An 18,484-nucleotide genomic window follows, 5' to 3' on the forward strand; every position below is an offset into this window, starting at 1 on the left:
GCAGCTCATCTGCGTTGTTGGCTCTGGTGTGTCTCATCTCCTTTACTGTACTCTATAGATCCTCTGGGATTTAAGGCAAGGTGAGTTTGCTGGCTAATTAGGCACAATGTCATGGTCAATAAAACAGGCACTGGTATTTTTGGCAGTCTGGGCTGGTTCCAGGAACTGCTGGAGATTAAAAGAAGAAAGCATGAAGTGCTCTAATATTTCCTGGTGGACAGGGACTTTCAGAAAAAACAGTGGACCAACACCAGCACATTACATGGATACCATTACTGATATACAGGTCCTTCTCAAAATATTAGCATATTGTGATAAAGTTAACTATTTTCCATAATGTCATGATGAAAATTTAACATTCATATATTTTAGATTCATTGCACACTAACTGAAATATTTCAGGTCTTTTATTGTCTTAATACGGATGAGTTTGGCATACAGCTCATGAAAACCCAAAATTCCTATCTCACAAAATTAGCATATCATTAAAAGGGTCTCTAAACGAGCTATGAACCTAATCATCTGAATCAACGAGTTAACTCTAAATACCTGCAAAAGATTCCTGAGGCCTTTAAAACTCCCAGCCTGGTTCATCACTCAAAACCCCAATCATGGGTAAGACTGCCGACCTGACTGCTGTCCAGAAGGCCACTATTGACACCCTCAAGCAAGAGGGTAAGACACAGAAAGAAATTTCTGAACGAATAGGCTGTTCCCAGAGTGCTGTATCAAGGCACCTCAGTGGGAAGTCTGTGGGAAGGAAAAAGTGTGGCAGAAAACGCTGCACAACGAGAAGAGGTGACCGGACCCTGAGGAAGATTGTGGAGAAGGGCCGATTCCAGACCTTGGGGGACCTGCGGAAGCAGTGGACTGAGTCTGGAGTAGAAACATCCAGAGCCACCGTGCACAGGCGTGTGCAGGAAATGGTCTACAGGTGCCGCATTCCCCAGATCAAGCCACTTTTGAACCAGAAACAGCGGCAGAAGCGCCTGACCTGGGCTACAGAGAAGCAGCACTGGACTGTTACTCAGTGGTCCAAAGTACTTTTTTCGGATGAAAGCAAATTCTGCATGTCATTCGGAAATCAAGGTGCCAGAGTCTGGAGGAAGACTGGGGAGAAGGAAATGCCAAAATGCCAGAAGTCCAGTGTCAAGTACCCACAGTCAGTGATGGTCTGGGGTACCGTGTCAGCTGCTGGTGTTGGTCCACTGTGTTTTATCAAGGGCAGGGTCAATGCAGCTAGCTATCAGGAGATTTTGGAGCACTTCATGCTTCCATCTGCTGAAAAGCTTTATGGAGATAAAGATTTCATTTTTCAGCACGACCTGGCACCTGCTCACAATGCCAAAACCACTGGTAAATGGTTTACTGACCATGGTATCACTGTGCTCAATTGGCCTGCCAACTCTCCTGACCTGAACCCCATAGAGAATCTGTGGGATATTGTGAAGAGAACGTTGAGAGACTCAAGACCCAACACTCTGGATGAGCTAAAGGCCGCTATCGAAGCATCCTGGGCCTCCATAAGACCTCAGCAGTGCCACAGGCTGATTGCCTCCATGCCACGCCGCACTGAAGCAGTCAGTTCTGCCAAAGGATTCCCGACCAAGTATTGAGTGCATAACTGTACATGGTTATTTGAAGGTTGACGTTTTTTGTATTAAAAACACTTTTCTTTTATTGGTCGGATGAAATATGCTAATTTTATGAGATAGGAATTTTGGGTTTTCCTGAGCTGTATGCCAAAATCATCCGTATTAAGACAATAAAAGACCTGAAATATTTCAGTTAGTGTGCAATGAATCTAAAATATATGAATGTTAAATTTTCATCATGACATTATGGAAAATAATGAACTTTATCACAATATGCTAATATTTTGAGAAGGACCTGTACAGAGGGATCAACATGTTTTCCAAAAGCAACTTCTTTCTGCATCCCGGGTACAAGCTAGGGATTATCTGTCATTTTCCATCATTGCAGAGCAAGGCAGAATCTATTAATAGTCTCAAGATTAACAGGATTTAGATTTTCGACCCACGGCTTGAAATTGTCCCAGATCTTAACTTCATTTAGAACCAGGTGGATAATCAGGAACAGACAAATTACCATCATCTTAAAACACTAATATGGCAAGAATGGGTTCTCATCAGTCAGGATTAAAAGAAGTTTATAACAAGCATGCCAGCACCATAAATATTGACTGTTCAGTATACCATTGACAAATGTCAAACAAATAAATAATCCATTAAAAATATGAGTAACAAAGATGTGGGTATTTATGTAGTCGATCATTTGATAGGACAATTTCGTATTTAGAAATAAATAAATGATATAGCTGATGTTTTATACAGGGGTGTCTCCAGAAAGACATAAAGAGTCATATTCAATCAATTACTTTATATGTTCCAGTGAGGCTCGTTTATCAGATCAAAAGTACCTTTTCTAAATAACAACCTTTAAGCTGGTAATAAACATATCTTTTTTATTATCACATTTCTGTGATTAAAAAAATATTTTTATTGGACTGATGTTATATTCTTATCTTAAATGTGTTTTCATTAGCAGTAAGTGGAAAAATTATTAGGAAAAATAAAAAAAAATTTTCTATAGTATTCCAATTTATTGAATTGGTCTGTATAGGGAGGTTGGAGGCAGGACAAATAAATAAAAAAAATTCTTAAATAAACTGCTGTTATAAGGTTTTCTCTTCTTTGGTAAATTCGTATTTTAAAAAAACATGCAATAAAAAATACGTAAATGACCAGCAAATTTACAGAGGTGGCCTTTGGCCTCCTTGACCACCGCTTGGTGGCGCCACTGGTTTTCCAAAAGTGTACTTGAGCGCCGCCTTACGGAAATGTTTTTCCAAACAACATAAGGTCAAAGTTCAATTATGACGTAGACACGTATTAACCAGTTGAAGTTGCGGGAGCGTTTTTTCAAGCTTAATTTTATGAAAAAATATTTTATTTATTTTCTTCCTCAATAACAAGAATATCTGAGTCGAACTGAAGTAATCCGTTCGTATTTAATGATTCGGCTCTGTCTGTTAACTAGCGTGTTAGCTAGTAGCATGCTAGCCCAGTTATGGATGCGCTGAGCATCGTTGTGGATGAAGTGGCTTTGGAGGGACTGGACGGAATAACCCTCCCTTCTCTTTGGATACGTTTGGAGGACAGACAGCCAAAGTTTCCCCTGAAGCTCGATGACTGCACCAAGGGGCTCATTTGGAGGTCGCTTGTTAGCAACGCCGACCTGAGCTTCTACGAGCTACCTGTGGAGAGAGAAGACGTAGAGCTGTTTGACAGGTGAGTGTTACTGTGAGCACCGAGAAATACGTTCAAAACGCTTCGCTAAACAATTACAGCTTATTCCCATAAAAGTCAAAGCTTTATTGTATTTTCGACTTATGGGGTATCTTCTTAAAGGACTTTTGTAGAAGTGACCAACCTCGTGAAAATCACAAATTAGTATCCCCAAAGCCAAACATTTCTTCCAAGCAGGGTTCATGATGGTCAGCATTTGATTTCTTTTTTTTTTTTTTACTTCATAATCCAATTCCAGCTGATTTCTCACTGTTTCCTGTTTTTGACTACCCTCCTATTATTTTGTTGAACATTTTATTTTTGTTCATGTAATTTTAACTGCAGACTCATATTCATTATCAGACTCGTGTGGGTATTTGGTTTTGAAATATAAATTACAGGATGCTTCCAATTTTTATAAGACAGAATCTACAAAATAACACTTTTTCTCACATTTTCTGGCTATGAAGTAAAACTCTCCATCAATCTTCCGATCAACTCTGACCAGGTTCGTCTGTGCTGCAGAAAAGCATCCCTACCTCATGTTCCACAATGAGAATATAAAGTGTTTCATTCATTTCTTTATTTTTTTATAAGAAATGTATAAGACATTTTCAGCACAGCACAGTTTCTGTATTTGGGCCTAAAACTCCAAACAAAATAGAGCAGTCTTTTGTGTTTTGGTGCTCTGTGTTTTTTAGGTATAAGGACATCGACCCAGAGACGGGCTTTGAAACAAAACAGAAATTCTCTCATGAAAGAAGAGATGTCTATTCTGTTCATGCCATTCCCGAGAATAAGAATGGGATACAAGGCTCCTGTCTCTTCTTCAAGGAGAGGAAGAACATCACAAAGCAAGTCCGTTGCAAGTCCCTCACCCCGCTGGTTAACCTACAGGAAGCTCTGGAAAAGTTAGTACACTTTGTAATTAAAGAATGATAAGTTACATGTTTTTATATTGTTTACTTCCTGAGGCTGAGAATAATTTCAGTTAGTTGGATGTGGCATATTTCACCTTCATTATGTTCCCCAATGTTGGAAAGATTTTCTTCCTCTCTTTTTAACCCTCTAGATATGGACGAAAGCTTCTGGCCGTGGCTTCTCAGGCTCTGCGATTTCGGACTCTGATCGGAAGTGAGAACGATCCCGAGTTAAAACTCAGCAACGACTCTTACTGTCTGCTTGAGAGGGTTGGCCGTGGACGTTGGCAGGGAGAACTACAAAGTGATCTGCATGGAGGCCTTTTCAAGTAGGAGACATGCTACGCACCTGTCTTTGGGTTTTTGACCTTGTGTTACAATAGTTGTTTTAATGTCCACACTGTAACAAGCTGTTGATTCTGAGCAGGGTAGACGCTCGAAAACTGCACTACTTTAGGAAGTCTCTTGTCAAGCACGAACTGATCACCATGCAGTCTTACATCAGACGGCTGAAGACAGGACAGCAGCAGCACTCCATTCTCCTCCTGCTCAAACGCTTCCATGTTAACAGGTCAGTTTGGTTCTTGTTTTGTTCCTATTTTTAGCACTTATTTCTTACATTTTTGTCAACTGCAATAGAATCTCAAACTTTATTGCCCAATCATTTCAGTTTCTAACCCACAAAATGCCAGTGTAAACAGGGATGTAAAAACTGCACCAACAGCATCCAACGGCAGTACTTTTGTTTTATGTCTTTGTCAGAACTGTCATTAGCTTTTATATCATTTACAGCAAACATATGCTTTTACACATGATCATTTTCATTGCAGTTTACAATTGAGCCCTTCCATACGGGTTTTTATAATATTTTATAATTCCATAAGTTTTTTAAATCAATTTTTTGCTTTAAGCTTTGTGTGTCTCCATATTTTCCTATGTAGTCTTAAAATGTCTGGATACGAATAGAAAAAAGCGAAAATTGGGTATAGAAAAATGTTTGAGTGTGCAACCTTTGTTCCTTACTCCATTATATAAAATCTAAATTTCTTAAAATAAAGCGCTTTGGTTACACTTGTTTATTTGACTAAAACATCCATTATTTTAGATTTTTATACAACTTGTTGATTGTTTTGGGTTTGAGTTCCTGGCAGGTAAAATAATGTCCATTTCAAAGTTTCTGACCTATAGATCCTTACATCAAGGTTTTAAACTGGACCATTAGATTTTAAACTGGATCCAGTTTAGATGCCAAAAAGACTTGACACACTTAAATATAATTTTTTTTTGTTTAAGAATACAGAGGTATCACCTATCACAAACTCTGATTTAAAGAATCTATTTGTTGTATAATTATCACAAATGCAGTCCACGTTTGATCTAAATCTTATAGATTTTGAAATACAGCTGAAACAAGGTAGTTACTTTATTAGTGTCATTCTGTTGTTAAATTTCTGTAAAGATATTTTCTGTTGAATAACTCAATAATCCAGCTTTTTTCTGTTGAAGACCCATATTCTGTACACTTGAACTGAGGTAATAAACACATATATTATAAGGTTGTGTAAATAGCACAGAGCAGGAGTGTCCAATCTTTTAGGCTTCTGAATTTTTAAAACACAGGAGCCAAAACTTACAACCATGATTACTGATGGTTTAAGTATGTAATCTTAGGTAATAAGCCGACTAAAGGGTACAATAACAACTGCAGTAGTTTCTGCAGTAGTAATGCTGTTTTTATCCATTTCTAAATTTTTTAAATGCTTTCCGAAAGCATAAAATGTAATTTAAACTTACAATTATTATTAAAAACACAAAGAAATCTCAAGATTAAAATGACATCTATATTTTCTCTATAGATAGGCTGTGTTGTGTTTCTGTCTTTTGACAGATTTTCTCATTTTATCCTCTTGTCGATGTCCAACTCCTGAATAAATCCTCTCCCCTCTATCTGCTCTCTCAGGCGGAACAAATATGACATACTGATGGAGCACGTGTCCAACTTTCTGCAACAGTTACCTGATCAGTTCACGACTGTGGACAACCTCAAAGACCACCTTGTGAGCGTCTCTCAGTGTGTGCAACTGTATAAGTTTCTGTTTTATTGCAGCGTTCTTGTTCCTTTCTTTTCTTCTTTCAGAATTTGAACGATAAGACTATAAAACGTTTATTCAGAAACCTCCGATACACCAAGTTGGTCGAGTTCAGTCAGTACCCTTTAGAAGACTTGGATCCCAGTTCTGAACCTTGCACCAATAAAAATGGTAAAAGAGGATTTCTTTACACATAAGCGTCATGACAATAAGAGTCTTTAAGACTTTCACACAAGTCTGTTAGATCTCATGTAATTACACTCGCGTATGAAGTTGAAATCAGAACCAAAGAAAAAAAATTTTTTTCTTGTTGTCTGTTTTGGATTTTCTACTTAAAAAAAGATAAGTCCGTTGCAAATGTTGATGTTATTGTAACTGCAGGAGATCAACGTATAAAAATCCGGTAACTTTGAGTTTAAAGATTTTTATAGTGTACGTTTTTTTAATTTAACACCTGATGAATGCATTCCTTTGTTCCAGGCAGTAAAGTGCTTGTGCGCTGTATAAAACTCGTGAAGCCGTATGGAAAGAGAGGCGCTGCAGATTTTGACGATGAGGACGAGGAGGATGATGAAGAGGAAGGTTACACTGGAGGAGGAGGAAGAGTCCTCTCAGAGGGACGAATCATGGAGAGGGACGTCCTGTCGCAGGCCTACCACATCAGTGAGTTTGATTACTTTAATTCGCTGAAGAAGCAGAAAACTAAGGCAAAGTAAGCAGATGGTTTTATAGCGATTCATAAGCTGCAGGAAGTAGGAGAGTTATCACCAGCAAAACAGCAGCAACGGGTCCCTGGGCTGTAACACAATGCTGTACACTTGAAACCAGACATTTAAATTTGTTGTTTAAAGTTGTTTTTATTTGCGAGATGACAGAATACTGAGAGAGAAATTCAGAATCGTGCATACGCTAACCTTTTCCTTTTAAACATGTAAAAAAAAAATGGTGGGAAATCAGCATATCATAACAAAAGCATTAGACCTTTTGGAAGATTTTGACTGTAGCTGGTAAGAGAGAGTCATTATCTATAGTTAAACAAACCCAATACCGACATGGACTGAAAGGCCGCTCAGAGATGAAGAAACCATTATTCCAAAAGAATAACATAAAGAGCCTGGCAGGCATGTCCTTTGGTCTGATTAAACTAAAATGAAAACGTCTGGCGATTTTGACAATTATTACACAAAAGTAGGAAGGTTGTGAGCCCAACAGAGGGGGCAGCATCAATTTGTGTGGGCAGTTTGCTGCAGGAGAGATCGATACTCTTCAGAAAATGGATGGCAACATGAACATTATGTCAATACAACATCTCAAGTCTTAAAGCTTGGATGCAGATGGGTCTTCCAAATGTACAGTTACCATAAGCATACCACAGTTACAAAGTCAATGTTTTGGAGTGGCCCCCAATCTCTGGGAAAATGTTTGGCTGAAGCTGAAAAAACAAGGCAACGGGCAAAAATTCCAGTAAATTATTGTCAGAGACTAGTGGACGGACCCAAATCGTACAATGCAAAATGTAATTCTAACAAAAACTAAGGTTATGCACTTAAACTTCTAAATTTCAAGAACGTTAATAAAAATTCTCCAAAAAAAAGGCCTCGTTATTTTGGTATTTAGCAAATTAAACTGTTTTTGGTAATCCCAGCTGACCTAAAACAGAAATATTTAGTCTGATTTAGACCCAGATTTGGTTGGAGCTGAATTCTATCCCTTTTAACCGCTGCTGTACTTGTACAAATAGTCGTTTCAACTTCCTTTACAAGTTGCCTCATATTCCAAGGATTTAAAACTACTATTTTGGCCTGTTTTCTTTTATTTCAGTATTGTCCTCTGGTACGAAAGGAATCCCTCAGAGGGATATCGGATTAAGAATGAATGTTGGTAAGCTGGAATCTCGTATGATCTGTAGAAGGCTGTCTAGGGACGGCGTTATTAAGGTAAGGGGCTTTTAATTTTTTGCTTTTACCCAAAATAAAACTACATTCATGGTGAATACAAAGCCTGTCTTCTTTCAGTCCTAGTTAAGTTGGTTATTCAAATCTGACCTCGAGTTTACAAAAACACACACGGATTCCACATTCTCATCATATTACAAACAAAGATAAAAGGATTTTATTTGTTTTCTGAGCACCTTTAGCAGCCATAACTTAAAGTGTTAATTTGACTTTATCAGCCTCTCACATCATGGTGGAGACATCCCTTTCTGCAGAGCTCACTTAGGGTGCTGCCATAGTATTTCAGTTAAGCTGAGATGTGGACCATGATTGGACCAATGCAACACCTTGACTGGTTAATTTTTCAGCCATTCTGTTGTAGATTTGCTGCTGTGTTTCCAATCGTCGCCCTTTTGTTGACCCAATTGCAGCTAAATTGTGACCTGAGTGTACTTTGATAAACGGGGGGAGTTCATAACAGTCTCAATTACTGAATCTTACCCAGGTCATTTGACCGTAAAGCATTTACAGATGACTATAAATGATGAATTTAAAATAGTTTAGAAATGGCCTCATAACTATCCCCAGATTGATGGGTAATATCAGTTGTTTCTATGGTTATTTCTGTTGTCTTTCCTTTCTGGGATTGTGTTAAAGCACACCTGCAGATGTTAGGGAAGAACTGGGAAAACCCCTGCTTTTAAAGAGCTGGAAACTGTGATGATGACCAGTTAATTAGCTGCACCTACTTTCCATACTAAACCAGACACCAAGGGTGTACTTAGTTTTTCCACACACAGCTTCATCTTTGTTTAATAAATAACTGTTTGTGTTCTTTTGTACACTTGAAGGTAGATTGAAATAATATTTGAACTGGTAAATACCTGATGTGTGAAACCCTAGCGGTGAAAGAGGGTGTACTTTCTTTTTACCATGACTGTATCTCATACCAAATTTGTGTGGATAATCTTATTAAACTTTACTAAGTGACGCATTTTAAAATGGGTAAGATGTAGAGAAGATGCCATCAGTGGGCACCACTTCTTCTCCGGGAAACACAGATGACTAAGAGATTGAAGGAAATCTGTTTTTCTTAAACAAAAGTTCTGGATCCTTGGCTGGAAATTCCCACTGATGGCATTCTGATGTTTAGGTTTAGGCAGACAGAGCGTCCAACACGACTGGATGTTTTGGTTTAGTCTTTGTAGAGATTGTTTTTTTTTTCTAAACTATGTCTTCTTAAATGTATTTTTTTAAGTGTTTTTTTTTTGGGTGTATTATGTTTGTAATAAAAGCAGTAATAAGGCATATTTCTGATTGATTCAATTTTGTATTAGAATTTTTAGCTGTTTCTGTGTTGCATTCTTACAATTCATCCTTTTTACCCTACAGAGCTTTATGGTAGATGAGGGTCGGCAGAGGACTTCAAAATTTATCAGCCACAAGTCTGTATAAGCACTTGAGTTTCCATTTTTACGTTCGTGGGTCAGCACCCAGTCACTTCAGATGGCTCTGTTGTACTCATATCTCTGGACAGGTTCGCGAGTGTCAGCAATCAACTCCAGTTGTTTGCTAAGGAGCAGGAAAGAAACAAGCTGCTGTTCTTCTCAGCTCCAGACATGTTAGACACAGAACCCGCCTCCCCTAAAACATCGTCAACCTCAAGAGGGCCCGCAAGCAAAAGCTGTAGAACCCCCACAGCAAAGAAAGGAAAGAAAACAGGCGGAGGTCAAAACAAAGGCACAGAAGAGGGGCAGCAGGTTTGTGGCGATCCCACAGAGGACGTGGAGGAGGAAAAGCTGGATGGAAAGAGGGATGAAGTAAATGAAATATCAGGAGCAAAGAGGACAGAGGAGGAAGACGATGTGACAACAAAGCAGACGGAACCCGACATTCCCGTCACACAATCTACTCAAGCTGAACGTGAGCATTTAATTTGCATAACATTTGACATTTAATGAAATACCAGCTTTTTCGTGTGTAAAATGTTTGTTTTAAAATTTTTAAAAGTCCTGTGATTTCCCAGGTGAGACTCTATCCTGCAGTGGACCTGTTAACACTACAACACCTGAGTCGGCATCCATTCCTGCTGCAGGTAGTTTTACAAATATGGACCTTAATGGCTAAACTTCAGCTCCAACGCTTTAAATGTGCCATCAGAAAGAATCTGTAGACAAGATTTTATGTCAAACTGTAAAAGTATTTGATAAGTGTTTGCATATTTATAAATCCATAAAATATAGAACAACATTACCATACATTTAAAGTTCAGTCTGTTGAAATGCTAAAAATAAATCTAACAGTCAAACATTCGTTAAATCATCTTCTTACATGAAGTTCACCAGATTTTCACAGGCAAAAGTATGGAATTTGCTTTTAGTGTTTCACCAACTTTTCACGTGGCCAGAATAAACAACCACTTTTTTACTGGGTTGTAGTTAAAGGACATCAACCACCAGCTAATTTCTAATGAGCACCAGGTATAAGCATCTTAGAGTAAACTATCTGTTGTGATCTTAATCTAAAACAACTCAATAAAAAGTTACAGATCCATTTTATGGCATACGTTACTCAGGTGTTGGAGCAGGCCATAACAATGCTGAAATCTGGTATTTATGCTGATACATATTTACAAAAACAGGTTCAACTATTTAATTTAATCTTTTAAACATATATATGGTTCTACCAATAATAATATATAGGGAAATGTTGTATGTAGCCTTTAAAGGTAGGTGAAAAATCTGGAAAATTTGTTTAGATGAAATCAATAGAGACAAAGAAGTTGATGGTAATGTAAGTGGTTAGAAAAAAGGTTACTGCTACACCTAAACAAATGGCACCATTTAATTGTCCTTTAAAATCTTATTAGACATGTTGCCGAGATAAAAATGTTTTTAAAAAGTAGGGCTGAGATCTGGAAAATTCACAGGCATATTTTATGCATCCAACTCATTGTTTGCAGTTTTCCAACCATTCTGCGGCATCTTTGTTTGCCCTGCATACAAAAAGGCCCACTTATCAGGAAATACAGTTGCCATGAAGTGGTATAGGTGTTCACCTCAAACTGTAAACTGCTTCTCCTAAATTATCTTTTTGTTGTTGTTGTTAAATTAGAGCATTTAAGCGGTTTCTTTGGCTTCAGGAAATGCGGGCTGGCCACTTAAATATGCAGATGACAAAATCATTTCTTTCCCTGATTTAAAAAAAAGAAAATTGCACGTAAATCCATCACCTTAAATGTAAATTAAAAACCAAATATTGAGGTTGGTTTTTCTTAAAAAGCATTTCATCTTTAAGGTCCAGCGGGGGAAGAAAAACAATCCAATTCAACTCCTGCCAGATCTTTGTGTCAGAGTGAGGTTGTTCATCCATCTGAAAACCCAGCAAACACCGAGATTGTCGAGGTTGATAGTATGTTCCAGTCGCAGGTAATGATGCCTTATTGTTAGCGGCTTGTTTTTCCACATGAAAAGGTCATAGTTGACCCCTTTTATTTTCTTCATATCCCTTCAGAGGTCTCATGAGACGTACCGCCTGTTGAAGAGGAAGAACATGATTGTCGAAGCCATTCGTAGCTTTAAGATTATCGGGGGATTTTTCCCGTCAGTTTGTTTTCTTTGCTTTGTGAATTCAGTGTAACATTAGAAAGGAGACATGAGAGTAAATGTCAACATGGTTCTTTTTTTTTAGACTGCAGAAAATCATCAATGATGCAGAAAAACAGGATGGTGTCAATTCAAAGTGTTGCAAGAAGACTGTTTTACGGCTTGTCCACAGTCTGTCCAGAGAAGGCTTGTTGAAGCTTTACACCACCACTGTTATTCAGGATGGGGTCACTAAGAAGGTACACACACTTCATAAAGGTTTAAACGGGGAACATATGACTTATAGCACATCATATACATAAGTGGCTCCTCGTAAACCGCGGTGTGAATCATGTAAAATATTATCTGTGTTATTTATCTTTAACAAGGTACTTGCTTGAATTGATGCGAGGAGCACCAAAAGCTAGCAGAACTGGATTTATTCAAAGCAAGATTTATTCCCACATGTGTATTTCTGGTTTTCCTTTTTCTCCACACATGTAGGTGGACATAATTGTTGATCCATCTATTCAACCGAGTGATGAGAGAGTTGCTCAGGTCATTGAGCAGGTTCGGTTCAAGATCTCAAGCTCGTATGCAGCTGGACGGTAAGCAACAGCAAGATGCCTAATCTGTACTGAAGTTTATTAAAAAGTTCTGAATTTATTGTTTCAGGATAGGAAGTGGACTTTGGTACTTACAGGTGTGTCTTAATACATTTGATTGTTGTCAAAAAGAAAATCCTAATATTAAAGTTCTGTTCATTTTGATGATTATGGCTCACAGCTAATCAAAACCAAAAGTTAATTTTCACTGAAACCTAAAATATTGCATAAGATCAATTAAAAAAGGATTTATAATAATGAAATGTTACATTGTGGCATACATAGTCATGAGAAAGCTGGCTTTTTGCCATTTGCCAAGCATATTATGAGAAAGTTGAGTGGAAGTAAAATGTGGAAAAGAGTCTACAAGGGGAAACCACATCGTTGAGAGGAATGTGAAGCGAAGTCCATTCAAGAGTTTGGTTGAGATTCCTAAGGTGTGGACTGCTTCTGGATTCGCACAGACATATTCAGGACATGGACTACACCTGTCATAAACTTGTATTAAGCCACTCACCCAAGACAATGCAAGAAAAGTCCTACCTGGACTAAGATTAAATAAAAATCTTAATCTAAATCAAATTTAGCATTTCCTTTGGACATTAAGGGCCTAGAGTCTATAGGAAGAGTGGGGAGGCACAGAATCCAAAGTGTCCACTAGGAAGTTTCCACATTCGGTGAAGATTTAGTAGCCCTGTCCTCTGCTGTTGTTGGTCCACTGTCTAACAGAAGGTTTTAGAGCACTTCCTGCTTCTCTCAACTGTCAAGCTCTGTTGAGATGTTGATACGACCCACACTGCCAAAAGTAACAAACCTGCTTTAATGACCATGGTAACTCTCCGCTTGATTGGCTAGCAAACTCTTCTATCCTAAACCCTTTCATTGATAAATGATTGTAGTATACCACTAAGCATTTAGTGAATCTAAATAATACAGCGGTTTACATTTTTAGACTTCACTGCGGAAATGCATGAAGTTTTTCTAATGTGTAGAGATGCACGTGTAAAAGCTTCAGATTGCACATTCAAGTCTTACTTAAAACTGGTGCCTGAACTAAATTAAAAGTCTTTTGTTGTTTTTACTTCTATTCTCTTTTTGTGTCACCTTTGTCTTCCTTTTCTGTCCCTCAGTCTGCAGGGTGCTGAAGAAGAACAACTTGATTCAGAAAATCCAGCCATGTCTAAAGGACCCAGGAGCAAGGCTTCAAATAAGATCTTAAAAAAAGATGAAGATAAGGACTTTAAGCCCACACCAGGTTCTCGTAGATTACCTTTTATGAAGTATAAAAAAGTACTATGGTTTAAAGGTCTTTACCCTTAATTTAATAACCACCCATAATTACCTATTGAGATTTTAGTTTTTGTCAAGCCAGCATTTGTAAACAAAGGCATCAACATCTAGATCAACATCTCAGCATTCTTCTGGTTAATAGTTTAAATGGTTGTGCCACTGCACTAAACGTGCACTGTATGAGATTCTCACGCTATGATATCCTTAAGTAACAATAACACAGTTTTAGCGTATTTGCAAAGAAATTTAAAACAAACTGGTACACCACGATCTAACTACTTTCATTTGAACGAGAAACGTAACAATTATTTCTACTCATAATAATAATAATCTGTGTTAATTCATAGTTTTGATGCCTTCAGTGTGAAGCTACAATATTCATAGTCATGAAAATAAAGAAAACTCTTTGAATGAGAAGGTGTGTCCAAACCTTTGGTCTGTACTGTACTTTAAACCCCGTTCCACACAAATCACAAATAATACGAATTACCAAAGATTGCCAAATTTTGGGATTCTTAGTTGAATCGTGATAAGTTCCTAAATTCGTAGCTGATTCGTATATTATTCTTAGTCAGTTCTTGCAATTCTTGAGCCATCTGGAATTCATGGCAAGAGATTTGAGCTGTTCAAAATGTTGGTTCTGTTCTGACGAATCCAAAACATCTCAATTAATTCTTAATAAATTCCTACTTCATTCTTAGGAATAGGTAACTGATTCCTAATTGATTCATAGGCATTCCTATGCGTTCGATTTGTGAAGCATTGTCTTGACCCCCCTAGGCCGTTGTACCCCCTACAACTGCCCAAATCTTTCTTCTGCCCTTGGAAAAAAAATGAGGCAGTAAAGAAAATAAGTAATAAAAAAAAAAAGTAAAAACCAAACTAATAAAAAATAAAACCAAAATTCAGTTTTTTTTATTTAGTTTATTTTATGTCCAAAAACAAGCACTTTACTTGAAACGTTTTAATTCCTAAAGTCATCATTCCAATAACATTCACTCCTGCTAGTTCTTCACTTTTTATTATATCTTGATGGAAAATCCCACGAATTGTCAAGAATTAAAGTTTAATCGTACCCAATTATTAGATGCATTTGTCATATTAATTGAGTCCCAACCTTTGTGCAGTATTCTTAATGGATTCTTGTAAATCCATTAAAATTTAGCAATTGTTTCGTGATATTCGTGTTATTCGTGGTCTGTGTGAATTGGTGGCTTTAAGAGTGATCGCTGGTCAACCTTTTCTTTTAGGAAACCCATCCTGCTGCTGCTGATGGAGATTGTCATCAGAGGATATTATAAAGCTTTATAATCACATTCAATCTGTTGCTGATGCTAATTATGTCATAAAATGTTTTTCTAGGAGATTTGTATAAAAAAAAACCTTAAAACTTACTATTACAATTTCTTGTAAGCTCGAGAGTTCAGTCTCCAATTAGTTATCAAAAACATATAAATTATCATTTTGCTATAATACAGAATTATAAATAACTGCAGTTTTAACAGTTTTTTTGTGAGGTTATTACATTTTCCATTGTCTGTTGATGGATTACTTCCCGTTTGTTGTTTACAGTTCCAGGATTGGGCAAAACTTTGGGTTTCCAGCCCAAGATGATTCGTCTGCGTGTTGTTCATAGCTTTCTCTGGTACCTCATCTACGGCCACCCTCTGCGGGAGAACCCCTCTGAGTCTGCCTCTGCCTCTGCCAATCCGACACCAGCAGAACCAACCAGCTCTGATCCTGATGCCAAGCTCCCAGAATCCCAAGCAAAACAGGATGTGAGAGAAGCTGAAATCTCTAATTCGTCTCTAATAGATGAGGGTTCAGGGGATGAAGAGGGGCTGCAGAATTATAAATGTAAACCTGATCTGTCTGACTTGAAAGGTAAGAGCATTGTTGGGGTAAAGTTGTCGTGCATTTTGAAGAAGCATTTATTCATTGGTTTCTTCGAAACGTTGCAGTTATTTGTGTAGTTATTTTTCACCACTGCTCCAGTAGGAATGCTTTTCAAAACTTTTTTCTCTTTTCTGTTTTATTTCTCTGACAGTGTATGCTGATGAAGACTCATGGAGAAGATTTATCCCTCCTGTTCATGTACACAAAGGCTTTACCAGCGGCTGGGTGATGGTTCGCAATCTTCTCCTTTGCTTGCCTCTGTCTATTTTTGTGCAGATCGTACAGATCAATTACAAGGTAAGATCCAACTTTTATCTGGCTGTTAAAGGAATGTTAGCTCCATCTTACTGTCGAGGTTTTCAGAAATGGTTCTTTTCCGTTGTTGTGACATTATACTACATAGCGTGTACTCTTTAGGTAAAATTAAGTAAAAAAATATTCATGATAATAATAATCACTGGAGGTGTGGATTAAATGATCATTTTATTCTACCAAGAAGTTTGTTTCTGACAGGAGATGAATGAGTGTGTTGAAAACAACATAAAAGGAGTGTCAGTTCTGAAAACAAGTGATTTCTGTTGTGTTTTTTTTTTTTTTTTTTCTTCATTCGCATTTTATAAAAACAAAATGTTACCTAAAACTGACGGCTTACCCTGCTTTTGGCTCTTAATTACGGGACATCTCCGAGGCAGTCATAAAGCTTTGAAACTTCGCTTCCATACAGTCAGTTGGTTCTTTTAAATATGAAAAAATAGTAAAACAAGCCATTGAATTCCACATGATCCAAATATACTCGCACTATTCAGAATGGAAGTGCATCTAACGTTGAGAGACTCAAGACCCAACACTCTGGATGAGCTAAAGGCCGCTATCGAAGCATCCTGGGCCTCCATAAAACCTCAGCAGTGCCACAGGCTGATTGCCTCCATGCCACGCCGCATTGAAGCAGTCATTTCTGCAAAAGGATTCCTGACCAAGTATTGAGTGCATAACTGTACATGATTATTTGAAGGTTGACGTTTTTTGTATTAAAAACACTTTTCTTTTATTGGTCGGATGAAATATGCTAATTTTGTGAGATAGGAATTTTGGGTTTTCATGAGCTGTATGCCAAAATCATCCGTATTAAGACAATAAAAGACCTGAAATATTTCAGTTGGTGTGCAATGAATCTAAAATATATGAATGTTAAATTTTCATCATGACATTATGGAAAATAATGAACTTTATCACAATATGCTAATTTTTTGAGAAGGACCTGTATACCAACAGTTTGCTGGTTTTGCTTGTGTGTCTGCAGGTGGATGAACTGGAGGAGTATCTCAGTGACCCTGTGAAGCAACACTATCTTGTGAGAGCGCTGCCTGCAAGAATGAAAAGACAGCTTCTTTATAAAAGGTTTCATTTTGTTCTCCGCTCTCTTAACTTTGAATATAATTTCCAACCAGACGCCATGGCTTTATGTCACAAGCAACAACCAATGCCTTCTTTTTTAGGAAATACATCTTCATCTTTCACGAGAACCTGCAGAAGTTGACCTACATGGGTTTGGTGCAGTTCGGGGTTGTTGAGAGGTTCAAAGACAAAGACCAGGTACCGTGAGATCTCGTTGCAGGAATTAAAAAAACATTAGCTTCATTTATCTACATTTTTATCACTATGTACGGAAAACTATTTAAAAATCACAATTCCGATGCAACAATGATACAAGCTGGAAAATGGGTGATTTAGAAAGGATGACAATTTTTTTACATCCCAAGTTAATAGGTATTATATTTCTTAATCAGTCTAGTTTTATTCATTTCTTATTGATAATAACTTAATTAAAGAAGGAACTGAAGATAAAATACAGAATTTGATGAATTCTGTTCTCATGTGCCTTTATTTTCGTTTTTAAACTCATCCAGGTGTTTGTTTACCTGAAACGCCATGCCTCCATTGTTGACACAACCAGTTCAGAGCCTCACTACTGGTTGATCCAAGAGCCACCTGACAAGCCCTTTGAGAGGCGCCATTACACATTCAACACTGCTGAGGACGTGGAGAGCTTCTGGTTTGACCTGATGTGTGTCTGCCTCAATACACCTCTGGGTACAAGCAAATTCATTGCCTCAGTTTATCTGTAAAATAATTATCACTATTTGAAGATCTGACTAATTTTAGCTTTCTTTTTTTTTTTTTTTTTGAAGGTGTGGTTCGTTGCAAAAGAAATGGCACAGATGATGAATTGGCTCCTCCTGTTGTGCATGACCATAACGTGATTGTTGGAATGAGTTACCTGCTAGAGTAGGTGGAGCACAAATTCTTGATGTTTCTGTATATGTTTTATTGGCATAAAACATATTAGAATACAAAAGAATAAAATAGAAAGGCTTTGGGAAAAAGTGAGACTCTTATATAGATTTTTTGATGTATTTCAAGTGTCTATAAATGTGGATTTTATGTTTATGGCTTAAAGCCAATAAAAATTTAAATTAGAGTAATACATTTGAACTATAAAAACAGTTTCTTCAGGCTACTGAAAAGTATATTCATGTAGTGTACATTATATGTACTCAGTACTTGACTGGGGTTCCTTTTTGCATGAATAAATGCAACAATGCAGCTTGGCATGGAGGTGATCAGCGGGTGGCTCTCTGTGGGGTTTTTAATCGGGCAGGTTTGCTGGCCAATAAAGCACAGGTATACCGTGGTTATAAAAGCAGGTTCTTTTGGCAGTCTGTGCAGGTGCCAAGTCCCCTGATGATAGATAAAATCAGTTTCTCCATAAAGCTTGAGGGAAGCATAAAGTGCTCTTAAATTTCCGTTGACTTTGAAGCCCACTCCATGTGATTCTCCTTCAGACACTTGAAAGGTA

The 18,484-nt window shown here is 37.6% G+C and overlaps 1 protein-coding gene across 1 annotated transcript in view; it reads left to right on the forward strand.

Annotated features, from left to right (window-relative positions):
- Positions 1–2,888: 2,888 nt before the first annotated feature.
- Positions 2,889–18,484, forward strand: part of LOC124868566 (general transcription factor 3C polypeptide 1) — a 29,729-nt gene continuing 14,133 nt past the window's right edge. The window contains exons 1-22 of the mRNA XM_047365973.1: positions 2,889–3,311; positions 4,010–4,219; positions 4,381–4,557; positions 4,656–4,799; positions 6,189–6,285; positions 6,366–6,489; positions 6,799–6,981; positions 8,140–8,255; positions 9,645–9,697; positions 9,790–10,175; positions 10,279–10,347; positions 11,550–11,680; positions 11,766–11,854; positions 11,943–12,096; positions 12,341–12,444; positions 13,572–13,696; positions 15,304–15,615; positions 15,779–15,924; positions 16,928–17,025; positions 17,124–17,220; positions 17,535–17,718; positions 17,817–17,913. Coding sequence (XP_047221929.1) covers positions 3,091–3,311; positions 4,010–4,219; positions 4,381–4,557; positions 4,656–4,799; positions 6,189–6,285; positions 6,366–6,489; positions 6,799–6,981; positions 8,140–8,255; positions 9,645–9,697; positions 9,790–10,175; positions 10,279–10,347; positions 11,550–11,680; positions 11,766–11,854; positions 11,943–12,096; positions 12,341–12,444; positions 13,572–13,696; positions 15,304–15,615; positions 15,779–15,924; positions 16,928–17,025; positions 17,124–17,220; positions 17,535–17,718; positions 17,817–17,913 — 3,317 coding nt within the window. The 5' untranslated portion in view covers positions 2,889–3,090. The remainder of the gene's footprint in view (positions 3,312–4,009; positions 4,220–4,380; positions 4,558–4,655; positions 4,800–6,188; positions 6,286–6,365; positions 6,490–6,798; positions 6,982–8,139; positions 8,256–9,644; positions 9,698–9,789; positions 10,176–10,278; positions 10,348–11,549; positions 11,681–11,765; positions 11,855–11,942; positions 12,097–12,340; positions 12,445–13,571; positions 13,697–15,303; positions 15,616–15,778; positions 15,925–16,927; positions 17,026–17,123; positions 17,221–17,534; positions 17,719–17,816; positions 17,914–18,484) is intronic.

This window comes from Girardinichthys multiradiatus, chromosome 5, assembly GCF_021462225.1.
Source record: "Girardinichthys multiradiatus isolate DD_20200921_A chromosome 5, DD_fGirMul_XY1, whole genome shotgun sequence".
NCBI lineage: Eukaryota > Metazoa > Chordata > Actinopteri > Cyprinodontiformes > Goodeidae > Girardinichthys > Girardinichthys multiradiatus.